At 37.2% G+C, this 21,899-nt stretch overlaps 4 protein-coding genes across 4 annotated transcripts; 2 read left to right on the top strand and 2 right to left on the bottom strand.

Moving 5' to 3' along the window:
* The first annotated feature begins 5,988 nt into the window (after positions 1 to 5,988).
* Positions 5,989 to 8,818, top strand: LOC125470044. Its single transcript, XM_048568446.1, has 3 exons — positions 5,989 to 7,027; positions 7,133 to 8,114; positions 8,331 to 8,818. The coding sequence occupies exons 1-3, from the start codon at positions 6,191 to 6,193 to the stop codon at positions 8,582 to 8,584; spliced, it is 2,073 nt and encodes a 690-aa protein (XP_048424403.1). The 5' UTR covers positions 5,989 to 6,190; the 3' UTR covers positions 8,585 to 8,818.
* A 1,750-nt stretch (positions 8,819 to 10,568) lies between these two features.
* On the bottom strand, positions 10,569 to 13,282 carry LOC125470046 (protein DEHYDRATION-INDUCED 19 homolog 3-like). Its single transcript, XM_048568448.1, has 5 exons — positions 13,022 to 13,282; positions 12,433 to 12,575; positions 11,870 to 11,947; positions 11,282 to 11,535; positions 10,569 to 10,957 (listed from the first exon to the last, which is right to left on the bottom strand). Exons 1-5 carry the CDS (start codon positions 13,095 to 13,097, stop codon positions 10,849 to 10,851), a joined length of 660 nt encoding a protein of 219 aa, XP_048424405.1. The 5' UTR covers positions 13,098 to 13,282; the 3' UTR covers positions 10,569 to 10,848.
* A 929-nt stretch (positions 13,283 to 14,211) lies between these two features.
* LOC125470045 (syntaxin-43-like) lies at positions 14,212 to 17,689 on the top strand. The gene is made up of 8 exons (XM_048568447.1): positions 14,212 to 14,869; positions 15,571 to 15,847; positions 16,013 to 16,102; positions 16,372 to 16,449; positions 16,638 to 16,715; positions 16,810 to 16,875; positions 16,952 to 17,032; positions 17,133 to 17,689. The coding sequence occupies exons 1-8, from the start codon at positions 14,673 to 14,675 to the stop codon at positions 17,238 to 17,240; spliced, it is 975 nt and encodes a 324-aa protein (XP_048424404.1). The 5' UTR covers positions 14,212 to 14,672; the 3' UTR covers positions 17,241 to 17,689.
* An 852-nt stretch (positions 17,690 to 18,541) lies between these two features.
* LOC125470047 (exonuclease DPD1, chloroplastic/mitochondrial-like) lies at positions 18,542 to 21,861 on the bottom strand. The gene is made up of 4 exons (XM_048568449.1): positions 21,594 to 21,861; positions 20,058 to 20,711; positions 19,054 to 19,259; positions 18,542 to 18,972 (listed from the first exon to the last, which is right to left on the bottom strand). The coding sequence occupies exons 2-4, from the start codon at positions 20,633 to 20,635 to the stop codon at positions 18,758 to 18,760; spliced, it is 999 nt and encodes a 332-aa protein (XP_048424406.1). The 5' UTR covers positions 20,636 to 20,711; positions 21,594 to 21,861; the 3' UTR covers positions 18,542 to 18,757.
* Between the last annotated feature and the right edge of the window lie 38 nt (positions 21,862 to 21,899).

Raw genomic sequence — 21,899 nt, forward strand, 5'->3', positions numbered from 1 at the left:
AATATTTTGTGAATCATGATGCGGTAATGTCTTCTTTTTTCTTAATGTCATTGTTGTTTTGCATGATCGGGAGTTACTTTTACAAATGATGAACTAATCGTCGATAGTTGTCATCGTTGATGTATCTAGAATTTGTTCGTGATTAGGATCGCCATTGATTTACCATAACAAGCTATAATTGACAGGTTCAAAAAATCAAAGGCTTTAGCTATAAGTCAAGAAGAGTTGGTTCAAGATTAAGATTACTTAGCATAAATAGTGTAAAGGTGCCTCATTTCCGCCGAATCGCTAGCTTCCAAGAACAATCCCGATTGAAGAGAGGTTATTGACTTTCTGCAGAGATATACCTCGATCTTTGTATAACACTCAAGAAATTATTTCAGTTGTACGCAAGATTCTCTATCGTCATAAAGAGAAGCTTTTGTCTGTTTGCGGATATCGACACATCTCCATCTTCCTGATCTTGGTTGCATGCAAGATTTTCTCTCAATTTCGGATCACCGATTCAACACTTTTGACTATTTAATGACGAATTCAGGGTTTTTGTTTCTACTTTGCATTCGCTTTCATAGAAATTTAGAAAGAAAGTCAAGGGACAACAAAGAAGAGAAGTGAAACAGAGAAGAAAAATAGAGAAAATTTAGGGTTTTTGACGTTCTTTCTCTAGTTCTTTTCTAAGCACAACAAAAAAGAGAGAGAGAGAAATAACGTCAAGGTACAATGTCAAAATTCCAATTATCTGACCCTTTTCTGTGAAATAATAAATAAATAAAAAAATCTCAACCTAACTGGACCCAAAACTTATCAAAATTTTGAAAGCATATAAAAAAACAGGTTGAAAAGTGAGGCCATCATATGCAATTGTGACTTGTGAGTCAAGCCAGTCATGGCACTTTCCCCCTAAATCATGACAGGATCAAAATTTCATATCTTTTGCTGCCTCGCCTCTCCTCTTTGCCCCCTAAACAACTCGTAAATTTCTATCACTTGGTGACATTTCTACACATTGTTTTGTCTAATGGTCCAGCTTCATATGCTGCAGATTAAAAAAGTCCAATAATACACCAAAGTAATGCAGATATCATGTTTGCTAGAGTTGTGTGGCTATCGCACACAAGACTATAATATATTAATTTAAATTGTCTAAGCACAGATGCCTGACAGAAAGAAATTTCATTTTGAACTCCTTATGTCGAAGTTGTGGGTGCTCCACCTATTTGCAATCGTTGATGTCTGCGTCTTCAATTTTACTTGGCAATAAGGGAAGGGAGCCTTTTTGTAACGGCGACAAAGGGTGTTGCTGGATTTTGTTTGCAAAATAACATAAATACAACTTATCATATGAGATTTTAGGAGATCATATGTCGCATAGACTAAATGACTTAATGGCTTATACTCGTCCACATTTTTATTAAATTTTGTATTGTTTCTAAGTTTGAATCTTCTTTTCCTTCCTATAATTTAGATTAGATTAAATATTGCTTGAATAGAAAAAATAATAAATCAAAGTAATAGGAAACTTTGTGCTAAAGAACTTGCTAAATTATTATGTCTGCTTTCCTTTAATCTCACACTAAATTCTCACATGGAGGAGTTTTTTTTTTTTTTTTTTTTTTTTTTTCTTTAAAGGGACCAGTTGATGGCTTCATCACGGTAGTCGGTATTTTGGGAGCCGATAAGATTCATAGATGCATTTGAGTCTCTCCCTGGGCATCATTGTGTGATTCACCAATACTAGGAATCGAACCCAAAACATATGGGTCAAAAATTCATCCTAACTACTGGGCCACCGTGGTAATTTAACATGGAGGAGTTGGGGAAATTCAAGATAAGCACATTAATTCAAGAGGTTGGGGATTAAAGCTTTAGTGTTCTTCTTTAAGGGGCCAAGTTTCTGTTTTCTTTTGTTCCCAAAACCTCCATTATTTTAAAGCTCTCAGTCACTAGGTCGGTCCATAAAACATTTAGTTTGAGTGGTTATCGATAGGCCTAATAGCCAATGCCATTGAATTAGACAACTCAACTCTCTTCCAGTCATATCATGTGTGGGGGAAAAAGGGAAGTCGATGAGTTGTTAAACCTTGAAGAAAGGTGATTGATTCCAATTGTCATGCTTCAAAATATTGTAAAACAATAAGATATTTGATATAAGTGTCTTCTAGGCTTTTAGAAACTTAAATATATATATATGGCGAACTTAAGAGCATCTCCAACAAAAGTTGTAAAACCACTAAAATTTTATTTTAAAGAGCTAAATCTAAAAAACGCATCGTCAGCTGACTCGAGGGTGGATCTATGAGCCAAGGAGAAAAGAAAATAAAAAGGAGGTGGTTTTAGAAAATGAGTGTGCTGGATTTTTTTCATTTTGAAATGATTGATTTAAAATATTCAAAGTTTGTTAAAATAGAGTGTGGTTGGATATGAAAAATTAGAGACTAGCTAAAGTAGTTTTTCGACACTATTCACCCTCTAAACTAGCAAAATTTAACAAAATTGTTTGTTAGAGATGCTCTAAACTCGTATGATTGGATCAATTAGTTCTTGCCCTAGTGATCCTTAACTTATGAAAGCTCAAAGAAACTTTAAATTTGAATTCCCTTCCCAATGGATTCAAAGAAGAGAGTGCAGAAACCAAAAAGAAAATGTTATAAGAAGTGAACAAGGGCTTGAATAAATGAAAGAGGACTCAAGAAACATAATTAAGCAGAGAATTGTAACAAGTTAAAGAGAATACGAAAATCACTTCCTTGAAAAAAACAAAATGAGACCAATAAGATGAAAGGCCCAAACAAACAGTTCAACTGCTAACCCACAAAAACATTGATCAAAACCCAAATTTGGTATCTCAAGCCCAAGCTTCACTCTTACCTTTGCAATAGGTCCAATGTTGGTTGGATTCAAGTTCAAGTATGTCTTTCAAAGCCCAACCGCTAATTATAAGCCTAATTGACATATATAGTGTGTGGGTTTATCCACTAAACACAATGTTTACCATTAATTGAGCATGAATGGTCGAAATTCCATAAGCTTAGAAGTTAAAAGCATTAAGCACTTGACAAATCAGACCCCATAATATTTTCCAATAAATGCAATTTTTTTTCTAATGGTTCTTGTAAGCGGAAAATCGACGATACCATGCTGCAATCAGTGTTATGTCAAATGAACATGTGGAGATTAAAAAGAAATGGTTGACTTATGAGGGGAAAAGTTAAGGGCTCGTTTGGAAAGTGCTTTTAAAATGGTTGAAAATGTTTTTGATAAAAAAAAAAAATTTGGAATCAATCTTTAATAAAAATGCAAATGAAACCTAGAAAAGCACTTCAAGTGTTTTTGAAACTGAAAAACATTTTCTCTAATAGCATTTTCGGACAGTTCAAAAACGCTTTTAAACAAGCCCTAAGATAATGAATCCACATTCCACACCAACAAAGCATTAGAAAACAAATGGCAGTGCGTACCTTGCCTAAGCTGTAGGTCCATGTCATTTTGTGATTAGACTTATAATTATTCGGTGCATTTCCTTATTCGGCAAATTTCTAAGGAATAGGATCTTCACCAGATCCTATTTGTAGAGATTCAGATGATCAATCAATCATATTTGTTCATCGTATATCATACAGTTAAAAATTATTTATTTAAAATTAAAAATAAATAATACCTAATAAAAATTGACGGCACAATATACGATGAACGGATACGATTGATTGATCCTCCGAATCCCCGTAAAGATGATCCGAAGAGGATCATTGTCCAATTTCTAATGGTGGAGCTTACCACACATTTTAGTGGGGGGATCACCAATTAAAAAAAGAAACCCTTTAATTAACAACAATAATGATGGGAAAATAAAATAAAGAAACCAATAAAAACTAATTAATTAACTCTTTAACTTTATTACTAAATAAATTTATTTGTAAATGTAGTATTTCAGGTTATGATTCTCCATCCGATTTGGACGTTTCAAAATGTATCTTTGTATGTGAAATTGTGAACTCAATTGGTCACTTCAATTTACAAAATTATGTTGCTTAAGATAGAATGGAAAATACTTAACCTTTACATTCAAAGTTGTCATTTTTATTGTGCTATCAGTCACAGTTTGCTACACGTGTATAAATTTATATTTTTATATATTTTTAATGAATAATTTTATATGTCGAATTATGATTTGCAAAAAAAATTAATTTCTTTTTAATGGGAAAGAGCCATGTAAAGAGAAATAATTTTGATTCTTAACGGGCATGCTTACTTAGACGAGATAAGAAATAATCTTGACCTTTTTTTAGCGTTTACCAGAATACAAGAAAATGCGAGTTGTAATGGTGGAGCTTAGCACAATTTTGGTACGACCAGTTGGTTTTATAGAAATGGAATTTTTTTATGGTATTCTAGAGTATCAAATATTATGAGTTATTTAACCGTTAAATCTTTGGTTAAAATCATAAAAAATATGATCTAATGGTTAGAAAGTTCGAAATATGAAATACTTTTAGAGCAACAAAGAATTTTTATTTAGATATTCATTCTTTCCCATCTCTATTTTACTTTGCTCATTATGAGCATTCGACCCCACATCTGTCACTTTGTCAACTAATTACTAATTTGACAATATGCAACGAAAGTTTAACATGACAACAAAACAATAACTTCATGTATGACATAACAATATTTTACAGATGAAATATTAGCTTGAAATTATGATCACATTTACCTATAATTTTATGACATAATTTATATTAATTTTTAAAAAAATTTGAAACTAATATCGTATGAAAAAGTAAGTCATTTGGGGATGGTATTTTCAAAAGAATCCAGATCATTTTAGTGAGGATCCTAAGATCCATGCTGATCATATGATGTACGATGTACGATGAACAGATCTCTAGAAGCCTCATAAGGAGGATCCGGACTCTAGTCGTTTTAGGGTTAACAGCCAATCAAATCTTTCAAGCCTGTCCTACGTACGCAGTGAAACCAAAATCTACCAAAAACCTACCAAATCCATCCATGCCTGTACGAAATTACGAATAACGGCCCGGAAAGCAGAAGGGCAATTCCGTAACTCCAGAAAAGGAAGCATCCAACTTGCGTACGCCGTTAAGAAGCAACGTTTTCTGTTCCCCTCTCTCTCACGTTTTATATGTTTTCGCATTATTTGTTTTTTGTAATGCTCTCGAGAGGAGAGAGAGAGAGAGGAGAAACAGAAGCATTTCGGACCATTTTCCATTATTTCCGGTGCTCGCTTTCTCTCTCAGGTACCCACCACCACACACACCCTCTCTCTCTAGAATTTTTTTGTTCTTCTGTATGTTTTGTATTTTGTGGTTGTATATATAGGTGTATTTTATGTGTGTGTTTGTATGGAATTTGATTGGTTTTAATTTGAGTTTTTGAGGATGTGTTTTTGTTGATAAGTTTCAAGGGATTTGATTCTTGAATTGGGAATTTGTTATATTTGTTGAATTTTTATTGGTAATTTGGATAAACTTTAGCTGAAAAAAAAAATATGGAAAAAAAAAATGGGAGAGGAGATATTTTAAAATGGAGGTTCTTGGTGGATTTTTTTGTTCAAGGAATTTGGTGTAACTGAAAAGAATTTGTAGGAAAGAAAATCTAGGTTTTTTAATTTTTTAATTTTAATGCAAGAAACAGCAGATCGGTGTTAGGAAATAGAAAAAAGATTGAGGAAAGATTGTAATTTGATTTGTTTTGTGAATCTGAAATTTGGTTTAATATGTGGATTTTTGGGTGCGAGGAACAGATGGTAAAGGGAGGGAAGGTTAGTTCCAAGCGAAAAATCAAGGCAAGGATTCCGTCAAAGTATCAGGGTTCCGATGATTCGGATGAGGATTATGTGATTTCGGGGGAAGAAAATGAAGTTTCTGAGGATTTAGAGGAGGATTACTGTTCTTCTTTGGATGGAGATGCGTCAGAAGACAGCTTTGGGAGTTTTGCGGACGAGGAGGAAGAGGAGGAGGAAGTGAACAAGGTGAGGAAGAACAGTAGATCAAGAGCGAAAAGGGGTTCTGCTGGTTTAATTGTGGAGGAGGAGGAGGAGGAGGAGGAGGAGGAGGAGGAGGAAGAAGACAAAGAGGAAGTGAAACCGGTTAGGAAGGGAATCAGGTCAAAAGTCCGAAATGGTTTTTCTGGTCGGCAGAAAAATGGGGTTAAACCGTTACGAAAGAGGAGAATGATTGCATATCGTGAGGTGGAGGATCAGGATTATAATGATGAAGATGATGATGACGATGAGGAATTTACACCAGATGAAGATGAATTTTCAGAGGTGGAAGAAAAACAAGTGGTGAAAAAGAAGAAAACTAATGGGAAACTGGGCAAGCGGCAGTTGAAGAAAAAGGGTCATTCTGTAAGAGGTGAAAAAAGAAGAAAATCTATGGCTTTAAAGAAGCCTTTGAGAAACAAAGGTAGAACGAGTCAGGCGATGGGGAGGAAGGCAAGAAGGGATGATGAACTTGAAAGTGATAGTGATTTTATTGATAGTATTGTGCCCATGAGAGTAACGAATGAGAAAAAAAGGGTTAGGAAAAGGAGGAGAATGTCCGTACCTTCAGATTCAGATTTTGTGCCTTCTGGAGCATCTGATTTTGACTACACCATCTCCGAGGAAGAGAGAGAGCAAGTACGAGAAGCCAAGGAGTTGTGTGAAAGATTGGAAACTAATTTGCGAAGCTCATCAGTGCCTACTAGCCTTCCGGAGGATACACTTGTACAGCTGCCAAGAAAGCCTCCTAAAAGGAAGGGCAAAGAGAAGATTGAACAAGTGAAGGTTGACGTTGTAAAGCAGGTCTGTGGAATTTGTTTTACCGAGGAAGATAAAAGAAGAGTGAGGGGAACATTAGACTGTTGCACTCATTATTTTTGTTTTGCATGCATCATGGAATGGGGAAAAGTGGAATCTCGTTGCCCTTTGTGCAAGCAAAGGTTTAAGACAATTAGTAAGCCTGCAAGATCTACGACAGGAATTGATTTGAGAGAAGTGGTGATACAGGTCCCTGAGCGTGATCAGGTACCTTATCGTTTATTTGTTATGTCATGTTTTTTCTTGCATTCCGTTTGCTTCTTCTTCAATTTTCTGTTTGCTTGTTCAAAATGGGTTTATTTCTTTATGCAGGTCTATCAACCAACAGAAGAAGAACTCAGGAGTTATCTCGACCCTTATGAGAATGTGATCTGTACAGAATGCCACGAAGGAGGGGAAGATGGCCTCATGCTACTGTGTGATATATGTGATTCACCTGCTCACACCTTTTGTGTTGGTCTTGGTCGAGAAGTACCTGATGGTAATTGGTACTGTGAGGGTTGTAGACCTGTAGCTATGGGATCCTCAAGTTCACAGGCTCAGGGTTGGTCGTCTGATCAAAGAACTACAAACAACATTCTGTCTAATAGACCATCACCTGCTGTATATTTTGACGAAGGGATAGACCTTAATGTGGTGTCCTCACCTTGTCCACAATTCACTCAAGGATTTTCCCCAAGAATTCCTGTTGGAGGTTTTCAAGCACCTTCCCCGTTATCTGGGGCTGCAGCACCAACTCTATCAGGGAGACGCTTAATACAGCGTCATATTCAACAACTCCTTAATCTTAACAGGACGACTTATATGGCCAGTATGAATGAGAGGAACTCATCCAATAATCTGAGTAATGATTTCTCAAACTCTCAAGCTGCTCAGGCGAGGGAAATGACAGTCCAACATACCAGGACAGACGAGATGGAGGCAGCTTATCACACATTCTTTGAGGAGAGATTACAAGACAATCATTTAGCACTAGTGCCAGATAATTTGAGTACTGATTTCTTAAATTCATCAGCATCAACCCCTCAGAGAAGGCAAGCAATCGAGGATCCAACTACTACATCTGCCGATAGATCTCTAAATGGAGCATTATGGCCTGAACTTACCGGGATGAACTCAGTACCAAATTACGGTCAATTCCATCACTTAAGCAGTAGACCAAATATTAGTGGATCTGATGCTGGTGTGTCCCCTAATACAGCTATAGAACAGAGTGGCTTTCACCTAGCAAAGGAAAAACTGAAAGTGATGGTGAAAAACCGCTTGGATAATTTGTCCCGAGATGTTGATCTAGGTATGCCAAGCTTTCAACTTATTTGTATGCTTGTATGTAAACATCACCTAGTTCATTTTGGACCGATTCAGACTCAGCATTTCTACGTTGAAATGTGAAAATACCTTTGATCTGAATCCGCCCGCTTATCCTTACGAATTATGATTCTCATGCTAGGCGCCTATGATCTACGCTGCTAGTCGAAATGTTCTAACTCTTTGTATCCCTGTGTTTCAGACAAAGATACTTTCAATGACATAGCAATGAGGTCGACACACACTGTCTTGGCTGCGTGCGGACACCAGCACAGAAGCAACGAGGTAGTTCTGATTCCTCCCCCATCAACCTGCTCCCACATTGAATTAACAGCGTGTGGAATGACAAGTCTGATGAGAGGTTGCTGTTCATCTTGTTTCGAATCTTTTGTAGGGGAAGTCGTAAAGAGGATCCTCGATACCAAACTCCAACACTGGTTGAGTTTAGCTCTCTAGGTATTGAGGATCCTCGACGCAACACGCGTCTTTTTGCTCCTTCCCCTCCCCGTCGATCCTTTTTTTGTTAGGAATTTTAGACCATAATTTTTTAGCTAGTTCATAGATTTAACTAGCACTGAAGTCTTCAAGTCACACAAGACTCCATTATTCTTATTTAATCCCATTTTTACATTAATTTTTTAGATTTAGGCTGATCCAAATATATTAAATTGCTACGTATTTATCACTTTCCATTTTTGCTCCTTGGCTGCGATTATTCCTAGCTGTCTCTGCTATTTTTAGATGTTTTCTTAACGGTTCTTTCTTTGTCCAAATTTTTTTAGGCTTTTTAGCCAAAATAGTATTTGGCATAACGCCTCATTTTGGTCCAAATTTAAAATTGATAGAAGTGGTTACTGAAATTGTCAACAGTCAATCATTTGTGTTGCAGTGAAGAGTTTCCATTAAATTGAGATTATTTTTGTCAATTAACTCTCCACTTGAATTGGTTTTCTTCTATTTAACAGAGATTATTCATAGAATGATCAAAATGATTGACGGGCTGTACAATTTTAGGATCATTTTTATCGATTTTAAATCTCAATGACTAAAGTGCGGAGTTATGACATACTATTTTAGCTAAAGTCTTTTTTTTTTTTTCTCTTTCTTTTTACTGGAAGTTATTTATGCATGTACTGTTTGGGAAGAATGATGCTTGGGGTAATTATAAAGCCGCAGTGGGTGAATTAGAATTGATCACTTTTATAAAAAGTGGGTATAATTAAAAAAAAAAAAAAAAAAAAAAGAAACCGAGTTCTAAAAAGTATTTGGTAAATGTTTAAAAACAGCTTATTTTCACAATTTTAGATTAAAAAAAAGTTAAAAACGTGAATATAAATAAGTTTATTCTCACATTAAAACAGAAACAGTTTTTTTTCAATCATCACCAACCAGCCTTTTTTAGCCTTCTGTGCTAGCCCTTTGTTTGCATCCGACTCAGCCCTCCACTACTTCACCTTTCCAGTACAAATTGACATGTCAATCCCACTAATCTTTTCACAATTTGGGGGAAAGTTATATTTTCAATTATGAAAGATGCTTGGCTCTTTGCATATAAGAAAATGATTACAGTTTGCCGTGTGCAAAAACATACTTTTTTGTAATTGTGAAAAAACATGTGTCAAATTATAATTTGCAAAAGCGATAAACATGGCTTTCTTACGCTATTTACATAGGTTAGTGATATCCAAACATCTATTTTTACCTTATCCACACTCCGTTTTAATTCATGTCATTTCTTTTTTAACAAACGATATTATCTACATTAAATGAAAGGGTGAGTTTAATCTCACAATGAGCTATCAATAATGTGGTTCAAATTCTTTTGTGGCGATAATCGAACCTAAGACCTCTCACTTACAAGGGAAGAGGAATACCATTAGACCGTAATACTAAATGACTAATTTATGTCATTTGAATCTTCTTCAATTCATTCGATCTGACTACCGAAAATTAAAAAAAGTATGTTGTTAGCATCGCACTTCACATATATCCAACGGGTCCTTTTCTTCAACAACTGTATGAATACAAAGGAACTGGGTCCATATGTCACATATCCTTCAATTATGTTCACACCCTCCCATGACCCCTTCCCAATTATAAATATTTAAGGGGCCATTTGTTTTCTGGTTGGTAGGCGGGTGGAGATTGACTGCACCTCACCAAAACAAACAGCCAAATTATGATCCTGCCATTAACTGTGGTCCACGGTTAGATACATTGGATCTCCTACTTTTCTCACCATTTTCGCTCACTGTTCGTCTATGTATTGGTCAATTAATTGAACAAAAATGACAAAACGATATTTCAAACTACTTTATGAAGTGAGGAATATTGATCGTGTGCAAGCGGCAGGCGCCTTGATCAACTGACCTAATTTACATTTGCGATGGAAGAACAAAGATCCGTACAAAATGCTAAAGGGGGTTTTGAGAGAGAAGCATTGAATGAAAGGTAGTTATTTTCTTTTCTTTTTTTCCCTTTTAAAAAGAACTGAAAAACGACCTGAAAACAACAATTGACGAGAGTTCTGTTGAGGCCTATAAAACTAAAGTTCACATGCCAACGTAATTACACTGAAATTCCTACAACTTATTCCACACACTCCTTGTGCTCAATAACCATTTGGGAATTACTATCAGCTACAAACCAACCACAGAATGCAACGGACTTCGCTCTCGGTTGTGAAAACGTTCACTCCTGCAGCGGCGCCATGAGGAAATTCATAAACCGTCGTCAAGAATGGTGGACAACAACATCCCCTGAACAAACGCACACCTTTTCGTCTTCTCTTCCTTATCCTTGATGGACAGAGGAGGCGACTGGACATTTCTGTGACCAAACAAATGTATTAGACCTACGACACTGAAGCATAACGAGGGGAAAACCAGAAAGGCAGAATAGCATGCTCTTTGTAGAAATTTGACAATATCTATGCAATCGTTCGTGCCTAAATAGTGTATGAAATTGAAATTGTGTCCAACCAACAAGACCAACCCTTGTCCAAACTTCTTATACATAAAAGGAGATTTGGCAAGAAATCATGACCCTTTAGGCATTCAGCTTGACCAAGGGTTACAGGATCAGAACTATAGCAAGATAGGAACATAGGCTTTACGTGCCCATCAAAAGGAATTTTAAGATTAATTAACGTACCGTTCTGAAACTTTCTCATCTGAACTTTTCTTGGCTGAGCTTGTTTCAGTTGAGAAGGGTGGCATACTAACAAAATCATCTGCCATAGGCAAAATAAATTGTGACAACAATGGATCAGGAGCTGCATTGGAGGAGGAAAGTAAACAGGAAGAGTTCCCAAAAAGAGACTGCAAATTTCCTTCTCGCAGCTCTTTCCTCAACAAAGATAGAGTTGAATGAGCTCCACTTTTCCTTGTCTTCCTCTTGCGTTGCATGTAATTACTAGTTAAGGAATTCAAGCATTTGGAGAAATCATAAATCTGATCAGTACGATGAAACCAAAAGAAAAATGCCTTACGAGAGACCTCGTAATCTTCAATCAGAATTGTGGGAATAATGGAGCATGTTTTCATGCAAGAAATTATAAATTACCAGTTTAAACCATTAAGGACTCGAACAATACCGTAAGCATATATGATAGAAAAGTTATTTAAAAACAGATGTCATGTGGAATGCTAATAAATTTGCATTTAACGACAAAGTTGATTACGACAGAAAAAGATAACACATAACATCTGCAACAGATGTCAACTGCAATGAAAAGGATATCTTGAATATACTTCCATGTTGTAGGGTAATGTGCGCAACCATATCAACCCCCACCCTCATTGCACAAACCGGACATACCTGCAGAAAACAACATTCCTTTTTAGTAAGATTGAGCTCCAAGGAAACCCATTCTCATTAAAATAAGAAAAATGTAACATCCAACAAATGGAATATCTTAGCAAGTTTACATAACTTGACCAGCTACCTAATTCCCACTTTTCCCACCACATCACAACCTTGCATATCAATAAGAAAGCACTGAAATCAATTCTTCAAGGGCAAAATCCAACTTTATAAGAAACTGGAACCAACAAGATTCCCTTAATATTCAGAAACCAACTGGCTTTGAATCCAATCATTTTCTGGCCAAAGGTTGTCGTGGCAGTTTTCGCCTACTAAAGTGATGCTTGGATACTTCTTTATAAAACAAAGCATGCAATAGACTCTTAAGAAAAGTTAAAATTTCAGCATCAAGTGGCATACTAATTTCAAGTTATATGCACCAAACCATGATGAAAGTTTAGAGAAATTCAGTATTGATAGATATGGAAAAGGATTCATACCCCATTTTTTGCCTCCACTGGGTGCTCTTCATCAATGTGGCAGCACAATCCGACAATGTCAAAGTATTCGGAGCAGAACGGGCATGGAAATTCCTCCCTTATATCATCATCCCCATCAATTTCTTCAAACCCCATGAACATATCTGCATTACACATTGCCATGTTTCAATAGGTGCAAAATCATAAAAACGAAGAACTCAATTGATGGGGTTTCACCATTGAAAAACACAAAATTCTGATGTAATACAAAAGCTCGAGAAAGAAATAACACCCCAAGCAGTTGGATTCAGCTGAACTTAGTGAAATGTTGTTATCATTAATTTTATTTTAACGGATATAAAAATTTGGGAAATTGTAAAATTCCAACTTTTAATATAATATTTGGTAAAGAAAAAGAACCAAGCTTTCTAATTTCTCTCCCATACCATATATGTTTCTCAGATTATTACAAAAATTAGAGGAAAAAAAAACAAAACAAACAGCAGCATTTGCCTAATTCCTCTAAAAATCCAAAACGAAACAAAAAAAATTCAGAGAAAAAAAATAAATAATGAATGATAAAATGGGAAAGAAATGAATGTGAGCTAACCAGATCGAGATTGAAGAGCGGATTGATAACGCCGGGAGGCAGAAGAAAGACGGGCGCTCCAGGAATCACCGTCCATAGCTAACTACCCTTTACGAATATAAGCGAAAAGGTAAGGTCTTTGGGGGTGCGATTCGCCTTTCGGTCTGATTTCTCAGATTCAGAAACCCTAGAAATGAAGAATTGATGAGATTGTTGATATGGGAAAAAGGAATCAGCTTTTGGGGTTGGTTGAGCTGGAGAAGCTGAGGATGACGATGGTTGACGAAGGCGACGGCGGTGGCGGTGGTGGTGATTCTGGAGAAAGAAGGAGGAGGAAGAGAAGGAATGAGGATGAATTTATCTCTCCTACCAGATTCTATCTATATATATCTACTGAATTGTGGAATATCACTCTCTCTCTCTCTCTCTCTCTCTCTCTCTCTACGCTGTATATTTCTGTAGTTTTTGTATTTTTAGTTTTTTTTTTTTTTAAATTATCTGTTAGGATGAAAGAATGGAATTCAACAGAGGTAAAAATGTGAATATGACAAATGGCCAGTAAAATAGCGATGCACTTGTGTCATGTAAATTTTTACATTGAAGAATAATTTGTATATTGGTTTATCATTATAACGTTATTTTATGTCAATAATAATTTGTATGATATAAGTTTTTCGTTATTCAGAAGAATATTTGGCACATCGGCTCGTATTCTTGGCATACTGAGTTCTCTTCTCGGTGGCTGGCACACACCGTTTTACAGCTCGTTGTTTGTTTGTGACTTTGTCGCTCAGCTGTGCCTTCAGAGTAAGTTTCTTCCCCTTTTCAATACCTCCACTTTCACTTGGGTAGTTTTCATGATTTGACACGTGGCCTTATAAGAAAGACTCACAGCAAAATTATTTACAAATTTGCCTTGAACTTTTATGGGTTATTCCACTTTCGTCCTTGAGACTCTTTATTTGGTATAGAGAATTACAACTTCCTACATTGTTGTTGAGAGGTCCGGATCCTCTTTGTGAGGATCCGGAATCTGTGAATTATGTTTATTCATCGTACATCTACGGTAAGAAATCACTTTAAATATTTTTACATAAAAATAAACATAAACAGTACTTACTAAAAACTAACAGTACTTACTAAAAACTAACTGTACGATATACAATGAACGAACACGATTCACGAATCTCTAGAATCATCATCAGAAGATCTTGTTGGGTTGTTGAGCTCTCATTCCACAAAAATGGGATAAACTCTACAATTCCTCAGGCTCAGGCCCAAGAGGCCCAGGCCCAAACTGGAAGAAGACGTTGTTCGTAATTGGAAGTTGAAACAGCACCGGCGAACTTACAAACCAACCGACGAAGAAGCCTTAATTACAAAGTTACCAACTCCAACACCCCCCAACCTCTCTCTACCAAAAACTACAAATTCCAAATTCGCCGGAGCACGTGACTCGCCGCCCGCGCCGCCCTCTCCCCGGATCTCCGATCACGTGACCTCCGCCCCCACCCGCCCGAGAGAAGAAGAAGGACCCTTCATATTTTCCACTCCATTTCCCTTATCAATTTTTCATGTCAAGGCGCGCGCGAAATCAACGTCTCTGATCGTCCGTTGGATCCGTAGATTTTGTGATTGTCCAGTTCGAATCTGAATCAGGAGCTCAGTTTCCATGGCGACGAGGAATCGGACCTTGGTTTTCAGAAAGTATAGGGATGCGTTGAAGAGCGTCCGCGCTCCCACGAGCTCCTACGCTTCGCCGTCTACGAGCTCCGGTGGCGGTCCGGTCATTGAATTGGTCAGCACTTCGCTTTTGAATCCCAACCGGAATTATGCCCCGCTCAGTACTGAGGATCCCGGCAATTCAAGGTCCCTCCCTTCTCTCTTTCCCTCTCCGTCAATTGGACCGCTCTGTTTAATTTAAGATTTAATTGAAGTGTTTAAGATTTAATTAAGTTAAAGTTTAGCTTGGTTTCATAGATCAATAGTAGAAAAGAAATGAAAGGTTCAGGTAGTGGAGAAAGAAAGAAGCCTAAAACTGAAGTATGCTGAATGCAGATTAGGTCACACTGAATTGGGATATTTAGATACCAAAATTGAAGGCCGGATAGTTGTTTATTTTAGATCAGAGACATTGACGTTTTAGGCGTTCGATGTCGGGTGGATGATCATTGGGTGCAATGCAAATGTACAATTCAGAGCTTGCAGTGATGAACTTTTAGGATTTTGAAAGCTGCGACCACAAAGATGATTCATTGTATAGGAGCGTTATGATTGGTGGGTTTTCATAGTTGAGGTAGTTCTAATATGTTTGCAATGTGAGAACCTGAAATGGTTTGGTCCTCGACCCTGCTATGCAAGAAGGTTGTTGAAAGCCTTTTAGTAAGTTTGGGAATTTTGTAATTACTGAAATTTGTTGTAAGAAATTGGGGGATGAATTTGGTTTCAGGGGAATGTTATCCATTTTTATTCTTACACTGCACAGAAAAAACCAATGCATCGGGTGCAAGTATGGGGTTTTTATCATTTATCTCTCAAATGTGAAAGTCATTGTGTTTCTATTGCTGCAGTCGTGGTGCACTTACTGTTGGTCTACCGCCAGCATGGGTGGATCTATCTGAAGAGATAGCAGCAAATGTGCAGCGTGCACGGGTAAAAATGGCTGAGCTAACTAAGGCTCATGCAAAGGCTTTAATGCCTTCTTTTGGAGACGGTAAAGAAGATCAACGCTTGATTGAGAGTCTTACGCAAGAGATAACTAATTTGATAAGGAAATCCGAGAAGACACTACAGAGACTTTCTGCAGCTGGGCCTTCTGAAGATTCAAATGTTAGAAAAAATGTGCAGGTATGAATTAGAAGTCACCATATATTTTTGCCAGCTCAGTAAAGTAGTTTAGGGTCAGTGGTAATGTCTGGTTTATTCCAGAGTGTTACACTCTTGAGCGGGGCATTATATATAATTCAACTATTTCCAAAGGGCAGTGCTAATGTCTGCATGTTTCTTTTGCAGCGATCTCTTGCCACTGACCTTCAAACCCTCTCAATGGACCTTCGCAAGAAACAGTCAACTTATTTGAAGCGACTCAGGCAGCAAACAGAGGTGCGGAAAGAATTTTACCTTTTAACCATTCAAGTCAGTGGATTGTTATACATCATAGCTTTGGTTCAACATTCTGTTCTTACTTTGGCTTGATAATCTGGTTCATACGTAATATTCCATATACTTTTTGGAACTTGGAATTGTGTTTTCATGCATTCAGTTTGTATACCAAGGGTAACTGTGTGATCTGACATGTTATTGGAAACTAGTTAAACTGTTAGTTATATATTTTCACACATTCCTTTTGTTTTTCTTTTTTGGTGATACAGGGTCAAGATGGGGATGATTTAGAGATGAACCTAAATGGAAGTACATCGAGAATGGATGGTGATGATTTGGATGACATGGTAAGCTTTCTCTCCAGTTCACAACTATTTTCTTAAGATCTTGATGACAAGATCTTGTCAATCATGACAAATATGAGGACACTAAATTCCCTATACCGGTATTTGTAGTGTTGTTGAGTGATCAAATTTTTAAGACACTTTTTACCATCGATGAACATAGTATGATAGTAATACACATATCCTGTCAGATGTTTAATGAGCGTCAGATGGCCAAGATAAAGAAAAACGAGGCAGTCACAGCAGAAAGGGAAAGAGAGATCCAACAGGCAAGTGAAGATCTTTTCGTTTTTTTTCTACATTGACCGGTGTTTGATCATGCATCTTTCACAGTTGACAAATACTCTTTTCTCTTTCCAATAGGTTGTGCAATCTGTGAATGAGCTCGCTCAGATAATGAAGGATTTGGCAGTACTAGTGATAGACCAGGTTAGTATTCATGCCCTGTCGATACTTGATATTTGTCAGAATATCAGTCATTAACTAGATATCTTTCTTCAAACAGGGAACTATTGTTGATAGGATAGACTACAACATCCAGAATGTAGCAAGTACAGTCGATGAGGGCCTCAAGCAATTGCAAAAGGTCCCTTTCTTACATTGATAATTATACTTCATCTATATGTTGTTTTGAGATTCTTTACTGTGTTCTATGGAATATTATGTTTAACGGATGGGGCTTACAGGCTGAGAGAACACAAAAACAAGGGGGAATGGTGATGTGTGCTAGCATACTCGTTATCATGTGCTTTGTCATGTTGGTCCTCCTAATTCTCAAGGAGATATTCTTTTGATCTGCAAGCGAAAGGACAGTTGATTCCAATTCCAGATTTTGGTTTCATACTAGTTGTCATAACCCTCCCTTCGGACTTCTAAATGCGCAAAGATGCTCTCCATAGTAGAAGATTAGACAAGTTTTGGAGTGCCTTAGTTACATATACCACATCAAGTGACTATTTGTGGGTATTACTGTATTAATAGGAAAAGGGAAGGGGAAGGGGAAGGGGTAATGATTCATTGGGGAATGAATGCCCCGGAATTTGTATAGAGGTTAAAATACATGTTCTACATGGGAAGGGCGTTTTGTTTTCGCCAAGGGATATATGTTGATTCTTCCGATTTTCATTTGCCGGGATTTTGTGCTTTCATTCCCCAGAACTCGTGTGTAAGATGAGGCATTTATTTGTTCCATTGTATGTTTGATCGTTCAATAAAGTGAAATACATCAATTTTTAGCACCCAACTTTCTGCATGTACAGCTTATATGTACGGAGTTGATATAGGAAATGATTTTTGCACTCCTCTCCTTCTACGCATCCTTGTTGATTTATGTCCCTAATAATCAATGGTGTGCGGAACGGGAAAATGGTGTGCGACAATCAATTCCTCGAACATTGTGTTGTGGCGCAGCTGAAATGAAGCCTGCAATTCAAGTTGCGGGACTTCCAAATTGAGCCCGACGTGATGGTAGTACAAGCTAGGAATTTTGTGGAGAAGCGGTATTCTAAGCCCTAGTTTGGTACTGAGGTAATTCTGAAAAAAGTTGCTACCAAAAAAAGCTGAGAGTTTTTTTATGTTTGGTAAACATTCAGCTTCAGCTTTTTTTTCATAATTTTGGATGAAAAAAAACCAAAAACACAAAGCTGCAAAACTCAACTTTGAAAAACTAGCTTTTTTCACATCTGTTTTACATAAAAGTTTATCAAACACTATAATACTGCTTTTACCAAACACTTTGCTGCTTATTCTCACAGAATAGTAAAAGCAGTTTTTCTTTTTTTTTTTTTTTTTTTTTTTCAAAAAACAGCAATACTAAACCAGCCCTAAATCCAATCTAAATTGATGTGGAATTCGAACTTTAGCATAGAGGAAGTCAAGATCTACATAGCTTGACCGTCAAATGTCTACAAATCAAACCTTTCATTCCGAGTTTCCTCGCTAAACGTAGATTGACAGAAATAGGTGTTCTAAACAAGCATCCTTCCGTTTCCGCGCAAGATCGACGGGCCGAAAATGTTGTTCCACATGAAATGGGGTTATTTGGTGTATTTACAACAGTTTTTTAAGTAAATCCAATACAGATATAAGGAAATCATTCAATAAATTCTGGGCATAAATTATTAGAAACAACAATGTATTACAGTTACAATGATCAGCTGTTTTCTTTTTCGACCAAACCCTAGCAGGTGCCGTTAGGATCCTCGAGCAATCTACAGCTCCGACTTGAAGCTCTGCGAGAGGAATCCCACGCCACCAGACCATTTTGATTATTGGTTACGAGAATGTATTTCAGTAATGACCAGAAGCATGCCTATCTGGAACCCTTTTTCTTTGCAGTGCCAGCTTCCGACGCTAAGAAAGCTTCTCCAACAAGGCTAGAAAGTGGGAGTTTCAGAATACAAGTCAGCCTTTGTAAAACTGCTGACAGCACTTTCACGTCGGCCATGGCTCTGTGAGCTGTACCATCCAACGGAATCTGGAAGTGCTCACGAAGGGCTTGCAACGATATACTTCTTGAAGATGATCCTGTTCACAAATAAATTCAAAGGCTTAGACATCTCATCAATCACATTCCACAGGCTTGAGCATGAAACCACAAAAACTGACCTTCAGACTTCATTGCTTCACGTCCCAAAGGCATGGTATCCCTGAACAGCCAAGTTGAAGGAATATCTACGGAACAGCGAAGGAATTCACTTCTAATGAAGGGTACATCAAAAGTACGAGCATTGTGAGCAACCAACATTACACAACCTCCCGGTTTTTGACGGCTTTTGACATACTTGACTAAGATTGGTAAGAGGTCCTTGAACCTACATGATATTCACAACAGAAACTCAGTAGAATTTCCTAAAATGTTCACAAGGTTATACTATGTACATGTTACACACACACACACACACACTGTTTCCTAAATCTTTCAAGAAACAAATACACTAGCAAACTTGAGATGCTTTGTACATAACAAATGGTTCTATCATACCTTTGCCGTAGAGTGCTACAAACCAAGGCCTACATGTTGGTTCCGTATGTGTGTGTGTGTGTGTGTGTCGAAGTACAAATATCATGTAAATTTGTACTTCGAAAAGAAAATAATATGCATCGGGTTTACATATGGACCCAGCATGTAGGCCTTGGTTTGTAGCACTCTACTATGTAGCTTGGTACATGTTATGCACACACACACACACATACGCTTTCTAGATAATTTATCCTCAACCCCTAGAAAAGCCCTCATCCAAGCATAGCCTTCAAGTGAAAAATACTGAGATACACGGGTTTATTATTCAGCAAAACCAAAACAGTACCGTGCTTGTGCGCGCACATGCACAAACCAAGAAACTTCAGTGAATTTTCCTCTGCTTGTCATAGTCTAATTGCTCAGCTATCACAGCCCGATTGTAACATTACATATAACTTTAGGAAAACAAATTTAACCCAGCAGGAAAAACCTGGAGCATTTCCAATTAAAAAAAACACTCGGCATGCAACATATTTCTGAATAATTAGGCCTCATATAAACAAAATTGATGGCTTTAGGTACTAGTCGGCTGATTCCTATATGAGAGTAAAAGTTTCTAGAAAGTAAAAAAGCAGTCAGGGAGGATTACCTTGGAACATCAGGCCTGTTGACCATATCGGTTGTAATTCCATGAACATGTGAATTTAGAACACTGCGTTCAGGGTTTACAAGTGTCTGGAAAGTACTGTTTTCACCCCCTTCAAGATCTTGAAATGCAACCTCTATGATTCGATCTTTCTCTCTGCTAAACCCAGTAGTCTCAATATCGAAAACAATAACTGTCACTAAGTCGGCTAAGTCTTTATTCTGAGCAATTGCCTGTCGAAAGTCTAAGGGTTGAGTCTGTTGGTATTGACTTGTTTCCATTTTATTTATATTTAATGCAGCGCTTGTTGAAACCGTTACATCTAAAATTTCACGCCTAAGTTTTATGGGGCTCTTGTTTCTTCCTTCTGTTTTTGTGGTCAGAGATCTTCTAGTCCATTTCCTACTGTTTCCTCCATCAACCGCATAAATTCTGGAATCATGTAGCTTAGGGCTACAATTGTATCCACAAGTCCTGCTCAAATTGGGAAAACCTTCACTCCAAAAATGAGCTAAACTATAAACACTGCATGATCTAGGCAGTTGCGATAAAGATGAAAAGTACATCGACAAAGTTCTCATCTGAACCCAAGAATCAAGAACAGGCAAGATTACACCAGGAGAGTAATTCCCACCATAAAAAACAATTAGCTTTTACCTGAAAATTAAGATGCAAAGAAAAGTGCACTGGTGAAAAACAATGACAATAACCAAAACCAATCAAACTATTACCTCAATAACCGGAGCAGCAAATTAATATGACTCAACCCAGGAAGAAGAACAAGTTTAAGCTTAGATTAGTTATCAAACATTGCATATTTATCAAATCCGAACGCGAAGTAAAGTAGGGATATTAAAAAGACATGAAAAACAAACAAACTTTCATCCTGGCTGTAGGAGTTTCAACACTTTACATCATCAAATCAAACATAGCAAGGAGTCCAACCAATTTCCAGTTTTATCTTAAACAAACAATAAGTGAACGTTCCGTCGGAAAATTGATAGAGAAATTCGAATGCCACTTACAAAAGTTTCATTCTCCACACACACAAAAGTTCCAACACCAGAATTACATTTTATTTGGAACCTGGAAAACCAATTCCACTTCAATGAATTTAATTCAACTATTTTGGAAATATCGTGTAAACTCTTACTCCGAAACTACAATATGACCATAATATTCAAACTTTTATACGTATCCTCATCACATAAAGGATATAACGAATAACCAAAACAAACCCAAATCGAAACATTTATGGCTAACATTTCAAAATTAACATTTTGACAAATTCAAAGCAAGCAGTTGGGAAGGGGAAAGAAGCTCCCTTTAAGCTCATACATAACAAATGAGATTGCAATTCATCGTATTTACGACAAAACAAATCAACCCATATAAGCAAATAATGGAAGCTTACTGATTCATATGCAAAATGGCCTACAAAATCCAGAAAACAATAAGGGTCTACCGAAAATTGCAACAATCTTCCATAAGAACTTTAAAGCAAACAAATGAGAGAGAGAGAGAGAGAGAGAGAGTTACCTGGTATTAGAAATAATTTGAATTGATTAGCAGAAACGTCGAAGATAAAGATTTTGCAGGGAGAGGGAGAGAGAGAAGAGAGAGAAGAGAGAGAGAGAGGTGGGGAAGAAATGGAAAATGAGTCGTGTGGGTGTAGTTATGAAGAACGTGGGCAGGAATTGCGAGTACCGACGGCAATGGCAACACTTGCGGATCGCGTGCTCGATCCGGTTTCTTAGAGAAGTATTGCCTGCCTTGGAAGCTCAAATTGCTCACTGCACCAACCCTTTTTCCAACGATTTTTATCTGCTACTTTTATTTGGATGA

Source organism: the organism of the source record quoted next, unplaced genomic scaffold, assembly GCF_019419815.1.
Source record: "Pyrus x bretschneideri cultivar Hongxiangsu unplaced genomic scaffold, Pyrus_bretschneideri_v1 Contig48, whole genome shotgun sequence".
Lineage (NCBI taxonomy): Eukaryota > Viridiplantae > Streptophyta > Magnoliopsida > Rosales > Rosaceae > Pyrus > Pyrus x bretschneideri.

Bases quoted from the DNA above. Each gene is read 5' to 3' on its own strand.
- LOC125470044 (XM_048568446.1), top strand. From the start codon at position 6,191: ATGATTGCATATCGTGAGGTGGAGGATCAGGATTATAATGATGAAGAT. The intron at 7,028-7,132 runs GTACCTTATCGT...TTCTTTATGCAG, and splicing joins AGGTCCCTGAGCGTGATCAG to GTCTATCAACCAACAGAAGA. The intron at 8,115-8,330 runs GTATGCCAAGCT...CCTGTGTTTCAG, and splicing joins GTCCCGAGATGTTGATCTAG to ACAAAGATACTTTCAATGAC.
- LOC125470046 (XM_048568448.1), bottom strand. From the start codon at position 13,097: ATGGACGGTGATTCCTGGAGCGCCCGTCTTTCTTCTGCCTCCCGGCGT. The intron at 12,576-13,021 runs GTTAGCTCACAT...TGTGTAATGCAG, and splicing joins CGCTCTTCAATCTCGATCTG to ATATGTTCATGGGGTTTGAA. The intron at 10,958-11,281 runs GTACGTTAATTA...GTTTGGTCACAG, and splicing joins GATGAGAAAGTTTCAGAACG to AAATGTCCAGTCGCCTCCTC.
- LOC125470045 (XM_048568447.1), top strand. From the start codon at position 14,673: ATGGCGACGAGGAATCGGACCTTGGTTTTCAGAAAGTATAGGGATGCG. The intron at 16,103-16,371 runs GTGCGGAAAGAA...TTGGTGATACAG, and splicing joins GACTCAGGCAGCAAACAGAG to GGTCAAGATGGGGATGATTT. The intron at 16,876-16,951 runs GTTAGTATTCAT...TTCTTCAAACAG, and splicing joins CAGTACTAGTGATAGACCAG to GGAACTATTGTTGATAGGAT.
- LOC125470047 (XM_048568449.1), bottom strand. From the start codon at position 20,635: ATGAGAACTTTGTCGATGTACTTTTCATCTTTATCGCAACTGCCTAGA. The intron at 19,260-20,057 runs GTAATCCTCCCT...AATATCATGTAG, and splicing joins AACAGGCCTGATGTTCCAAG to GTTCAAGGACCTCTTACCAA. The intron at 18,973-19,053 runs GTCAGTTTTTGT...ATTTGTGAACAG, and splicing joins TGAAGCAATGAAGTCTGAAG to GATCATCTTCAAGAAGTATA.